Source organism: Ceratotherium simum, chromosome 16, assembly GCF_057802395.1.
Source record: "Ceratotherium simum simum isolate JZ-2026a chromosome 16, ASM5780239v1, whole genome shotgun sequence".
NCBI classification, from domain to species: domain Eukaryota; kingdom Metazoa; phylum Chordata; class Mammalia; order Perissodactyla; family Rhinocerotidae; genus Ceratotherium; species Ceratotherium simum.
Window position 1 is genome coordinate 22,977,414 of NC_141915.1, and position 6,495 is coordinate 22,983,908.

Genomic DNA, 6,495 nt, shown 5'->3' on the forward strand with positions numbered 1-6,495 from the left:
GAAAGAAGGAAATCCACTCATTTGCAACAACATGGATGGATCTTGATGTCATTATGCTAAGTGAAATATGTCAGACAGAGAAAGACAAATACTGTATGATCTCACTTATATGTGGAATCTAAAAAAGCTGAAATCATAGAAACAGAGAATAGAATGGTGGTTACCAGAGGCTGAAGGATGGGGGAAATGGGGAGATGTTGGTCAAAGGGTACAAACTTCTAGTTATAAGATGAATAAACTCTGGGGATCTAATGTACAGCATAGTTACTATGTTAACAATACAGTATTATATACTTTAAAGTTGCTAGGAGAGTAGATCTAAAATGTTCTCACCACACACAAAAAAGTTAATTATGTGAGATGATGGAGGTGTTAACTAACCTTATTGTTGTAATCATTTCATATATTTGTATCAACTCATCATGTTTTACACCGTAAACATACACAATGTTCTATGTCAATTATCTCAATAAAGTTAGGGGGGAAAATGAATACATTCCAAAAACAAAAAGTAATGGAGGAATTGAGGGACAAAGAAGATATAAGCATATAGGGGGAAAAAAGCAAAATTTCAGATGTTAATCCTACTTTATCATTAATTGCACTAAATGTAAAATGATAAAACTCTCCAATAAAAGGCAGAGACTGGGTGAATGGATTTTAAAAATAATCAAACTATATGCTCTCTACTAGAGACACAATGTAGGTTCAAAAACTCAAATAATTTGAAAGTAAAAAGATGGGAAAAGATATGCCATGCAAACAGTAACCCAGTGGCTATACCATTGTCTAACAAATAGATTTTAAGACAAAAATTGTTACTAGAGATAAAGAAGGATATTTTATAATGATAAAGTGCTACAATATTTTTTAGACTTTGAAAAGAAATTAATCAGTTACACTTTGGGTACTAACAATGTAGAGGACTTTGTCCTTTTCTTATGCGTTTCTAATTTTGCCATATTTTCTAAAATCAGCTGACATTACTTTTAAATCATTATAAAGTGTTTTTACAAAATTCTGTCACAAATTTAACAGCCTCTTATTTCTTCCATTCCCAGCTCCTCTGGGTGACAAGCACAGCCTTTCCATAGTGAGCACAAGCTGGCACTTTCCCTGGGGTCTTAGGCAGAGATATCCTGGGGGACTTCACTTGAGATTTTTTGAAGGAGAGGGGTTGCATGAACTGGAGCTCATCAGTACTTCCTTGACCTACTGAACAGACACACTTAGGGAAGGTATCCTCTGGGCAGGGCCTCTGTGCCCTACCCCAGCTTCATGGATCATCATTAGGTTATTCATGAAATCTATCTCCTGGACCAGAAAAAGCCAGGGGAGAAGGTTCTGTTTCTAAGAAGCACCAAGTAGATGGAATATACATACTGGATTAGAAAATAAGCTATTGTGATGGGTTACGTAAGAGTGGGCTGAGAAGACTCCATGGATATAGAGATAGGATGTAGATTGAATCATCACCAATTTCTGGAACTGGGAGTAATGGAAATTTGAAAAAAAGCTAATAAAGATAGTAGCATGAACAAAGCCACAGAGGTAAGAATAAACTTGATGTAAAGCTAAAGCCAGAATAGAAGACTTGAATTGCTTCCAAATCAGTGTCCAAGCTTTATAATGCTCCTATCTCTTCTACTGAAGAGTTTCGCTCTGTTACATCCCGTGTCCATCATGGGTGATCCAGCTATGGATGTGAAGGGCCACACATGGCCTCTCGTCAAACCCCTATTCATTGATATCATCAGCAATTAGTTGATGACCTTGTAATGTGTGTGTGTAAAGGGCAATACTTTGAAATGGATAACTAGACAAATGGGTTTCAAAATCTATTTTTTGGATCCCTGAGATTTGTGTGCGGGGAGGGGGTTGTGGAGATTCCTGCCTCTGCTCCAAAGTGAGCAGGTCCACTTTGATTTTGTTCATAAATTTGGCTTCCCTATATTCTTTTACTTGGAATAACAATTTCCTAGATAACCTGATATTTTTAAAACCACAGTATTCCACATTCTTTACATGTCTTGCAGTTCTGATAGTCTATGAAACAGATAGTGGTTTTCAAACATGTCTGCAAATTCTTTTACACTCCTTGCATTAAGAGATGGGGTCTACATTCCCTACCTACCCTCGCACCTGGGAGCCTTAAACGGTGGTGTAAAATACCCAGCCATGTGGACAGACCACTGGAGAGATGAGAGAGAGAGAGAGAGAGAGAGAGAGAGAGAGAGAGAGAGATGCTTCCATTGAGTCCAACCCCCAGCTGTTTAAGCCCTTGGCCCAGACAACAGAGAGTGAGTGAAGGCCTTGAGGTGACCCTGTTACTGCACAATAGGCACAATCTGCTCATCACAAGACAAAAGCCAATCGTCAAGAGGCAAGATGGTGGTAAAGAAAGAGCATTTTATTAAGCAATAAGCTAGTGAATCAGAAGATGGTGGACTAGTGTCCTAAAGAACCATTTTAACAAGGGGCACAGAATCTTAAAGCAGTTCTATAGGCCAGTGGGTTATAGGAGAGGGGTTAGGAATGTTGACTCTCTGGTGTTACAGACTGGGAGTCACCACACCAGATCTTTAAATTGTCATTTGATGGTGGCTATCAGCATAGACTCTCTGTCCGGGGGTAATCAAATTCCTAAGGAACTCAAAAGAACAAAATTATTGTCTCATCTCAGCTGGGAGATACGTGCACAAGCAGGGGCCATAAAACCTACAGAGCAGTTAGATCTCCTGGGGGTGCATATCCAGCTGGGATAGCTAGTCAGAGGTCATTCAAAGTTACAACCTGGTTTCTTTTCTACAATATGGCTTCCCTTATGTCAACCTTGTGTTGAGCCGGTATCAACCCCAATCCCGCCATGATCCAAATGAGAAGATCTAAAAACTCCCTGAGTGAGAATTGCCTTGCTGAGGTGAGTCAACTTCCACATTCAAGAGCAAAACCAATAATAGTTATTAAGTCACTGTTTTCACATGGGTTGTTACACAGCAATAGAACAGACACTACAATTTTAGGTATTATTATTCTAAGAATACTGAATTCTACTTTTCTGCTAATGTGCTATTATCCTATTTCTCTCCAGTTTTAGAAAAGCCAGCATGATTTAAAGCAGGGAAAGATTTTTAGTCCATTTTAGAGCCCAGACAAAGTTTTGGTTCCTCTTTCCAGACCCTGGGGTCCTGGGGATGCTGCCTGAAAGAGAAAATAGGGAAATTCCTTACATCTCCTTGACTTTGGTATCCCTACTTCCTTCCTTTTTCTACCAAAAGTGTTTCATTTCAAAAAAGGCAGAACCCTTAATAACAGCTGTAGATCACATGCTGTGGTCTGTCTGGGCGTAGCTCCCACCTCACCTAGCACTTCTTATCTTAGATGGAAAATAGGCCAACATCAACTCACTGTTTTCTCTCTCATTTCCTAACATCCTCCTCAGGGCAGAGTTATACAGCTCAGCAGATTAATTACTCCATCCTGTGATTCATTCACAAGAACAAAGCCCTCTTGCTCACTGAATTTTTCCCTTTTCCTGTCTGTTCCTATAAAAGGCAAGCAGAGCCACCAGAGAAGCAGAGAGGCTGAGACCAGCCCAGAAACCACAACTCACGCCGAAGCTCCCGTGCTCACCCTCCAGCATGAAGGTCTCCGCAGCTCTTCTGTGCCTGCTGCTCACAGCAGCCGCCTTCAGCACCCAGTTGCTGGCTCAGCCAGGTAAGCCCCCCTCTCCTTCCCTTTGAAGCACATCACCCCATCTCTGGGTTATCATGGGCCCTCAGAGCAGAAGGGTACCCACAGTCTCACTTGAACAACAGCCTTCGTAAGATCAGGAAAGTCAGAGAAGGGTAAGGAGTGAGCCTGATCACACAGCTGCTCCTGGGCAGAGCCTGGACAAGAATTCCAGCTGTGGACCCCAAATCCAGCTCCTTCCAGGACTCCAGCTCTGTAAGCACACCCCCAGTGCAGTTACTGCCCCGGCTCCTTTCCATAGTGTTTGGGAACTGGGATGATCAAGGGAGGGAGCCTCTGGTGGTGGGTTTGCAGGGTATTTCAAGACAGAGTGGTGTAGGGCAGAGCAGGAGACCCAGAATCTGGACTATGCTTCATTCAGTCCAGCTTCCAGAGACACAGCTCTGCAGAGGCAATGGGTATCAGGGAAACTCATGATCAGGCAATGATTACTTGGAGCCTAAAGGGGGATCCGTAGCTCGGGTCCTCTTGCCCTAAGAAATTGGATTATTCTGTTAGCCTCTCCTAGCAACACCTAGAGTTGTCATCAGCTCCTCTTCCCCTCGCAATGAGTGATGGTGCCCTTCCATTTTATAGTCCATGAGACAGAGAGTTTAAGGAAGGTTTCAAAGGACAGTACTGGATTTGGGGTGGGTGGCTTCCTTTCTCTTTGACTCCTCCTTCTTACTGTTCCCTACTTTATAAATAGAAAGCTCCAGAACACATTCAAAATAGCCTTTTGTTGTTGTTTCATTGTAGCTGGGGTTAATACCTCAACCACCTGCTGCTACAGATTCATCAATAAGCGGATCTCCATCCAGAGGCTGGAGAGCTACAGAAGAATCACCAGCAGCCACTGTCCCCAGGAAGCTGTGATGTGAGCGCACCATGACCACCCACACTCAACCCTCGGTCCTCAGTTCTTCTCCCCGGCAGTGGATAGGGTTATTATCAGATGGAATTGGAGTTAAACCCTCGGATGCTTAGATCATGTCTAATCCAATTCCAGAAACTTTCCAATGGGAAAACTGAATTCAAGAAAATAAAGAAACTTCCCACTCCCAGCTCCGTGTCCAGCCATGGGTTCAGAACTCAGTTACTTCATTAGGTGATGTCCTGTTCATCCAGGAGCCAACATGACTTCACCTCAGCCAGCAAAAGCAGCTCTTCCCCTGAGGTCCCTTCTTTCTCCTCCATCCCTAGGGCAGCACCATCACCCCAAGCTAGTGGGCCAGGCAGATTTCCCATAAAGTAGGTTATACTCCCAGGCTGAATCCTCAAAGTGCTCCATCTAACTGTACCCTCTCTCCCCCATAGCTTCAAGACCAAACTGGCCAAGCAGGTCTGTGCTGACCCCAAGCAGAAGTGGGTCCAGGATTCCATGCAGCACCTGGACAAGAAAATCCAGATGTCAAAGCTTTAAACACTCACACCTGAACTGAAGCCAAGCCAGTACCTGAGAAACACCTTTGTATGCCCTATCCTTTCCCAGATGTGCTCTGAGATTATTTTATTGTGGTTCTAAGGAATATGGGTTTTGTCTGATGATGTGAATCATAGTTTTTCTTAAGTAATGTTTTATCTTCTTGTAAGTTGTTAATATTTTAATTTAATGTGCCGTGGATTTGTGTGGGTTTTAACTGTAAAGCTTGGAGACAGAATGTCACCCTCAGTCCTTTGAAAACTGCAGGATACTCCTCTCCTCTCTACCTCTCTGTGGTGTTATGAAGTTCCTTGCACAAATCAATGCAAAGATTTTTTTTTGGTTTTTGGGAAGTGATGTCCTGATGAAACCATAATGTTATTATAGAATTGAATGTTTTTATTTGTATGTCTCGAGATTTCACATAAAATATATTTTGGGATAAAACCTGACTTTGATGGTTTTTTTAAGGATAAGATAAAGCTGGCAGTAACAGGGGAAAGAAGACATGGTTTCAGAAGGTATAGCTTGTGTTCTGGAGGTAAGAGTATATGATAGACCCTGGGCGTGCCTCCAAGCTGGGCTCACCTGCATGTCAAGGAGAGTTGGGTAGGTTGGGGCCAGGCTTAGCCAGCTATACATCTCCAGACCTGATATCAGCTTTAGCCATTTATTCAAATATCTTCTTTCTTTCCAAAGTCATTCCTTTTCTCACCATCCCACACCCTACCCAAAAGTAGCCCCCTCATCTATTGCATCAGCCTTATTATGGCTGGCTGGTTCTCCCCTTCTAATCAATCCTTGGATCCAGAATAATACAAACATCACCTGCATTGAGATCAGGCAAGGGACTGACAGATGACTTTGCACGTTTCCTTCCACATCTGGCAACCATGTGTCTTAAAAATTTGTATCTCTACAAGTTGAGGAAGAGCAAGGAGGGTGAGGATCCTGCACCTAAGGCAGGATACTGACGAATCCTTGATAACTTCAAGCTGAGCTTCTTGGAGACAGAAGATTTGCATCAAAACCCCAAATAGAAATATCAAGGTGTCCAGAGAAATCAGACTCCTTAGTGGCAAGCAGATAATTTATTGGTGACCGTTTGCTGCCAAGGGGAGTAATCTCAAGTTCCAATGGAGAGCAACAGGAGGCCGATAGGAGGTAGGAGGAGAAATAAATAGATGTTATAGCATCCTGAGACACAGCAAGCCCTCTGGTGCAGGAAAATATTAAGCATAGTGTCAGATAGTAGGACAGGCAAGGAGAGATGGGCTCCATGTGCCCAAGCCCAAACAGAATCTGCTCACACTCTCTTTGTCAAGCCATATCTCTTCATT

The 6,495-nt window shown here is 42.7% G+C and overlaps 1 protein-coding gene across 1 annotated transcript; it reads left to right on the forward strand.

Moving 5' to 3' along the window:
• Positions 1-3,612: 3,612 nt before the first annotated feature.
• Positions 3,613-5,566, forward strand: LOC101405465 (C-C motif chemokine 7). Its single transcript, XM_004441881.3, has 3 exons — positions 3,613-3,717; positions 4,492-4,609; positions 5,050-5,566. Exons 1-3 carry the CDS (start codon positions 3,642-3,644, stop codon positions 5,153-5,155), a joined length of 300 nt encoding a protein of 99 aa, XP_004441938.1. The 5' UTR covers positions 3,613-3,641; the 3' UTR covers positions 5,156-5,566.
• Positions 5,567-6,495: the final 929 nt, after the last annotated feature.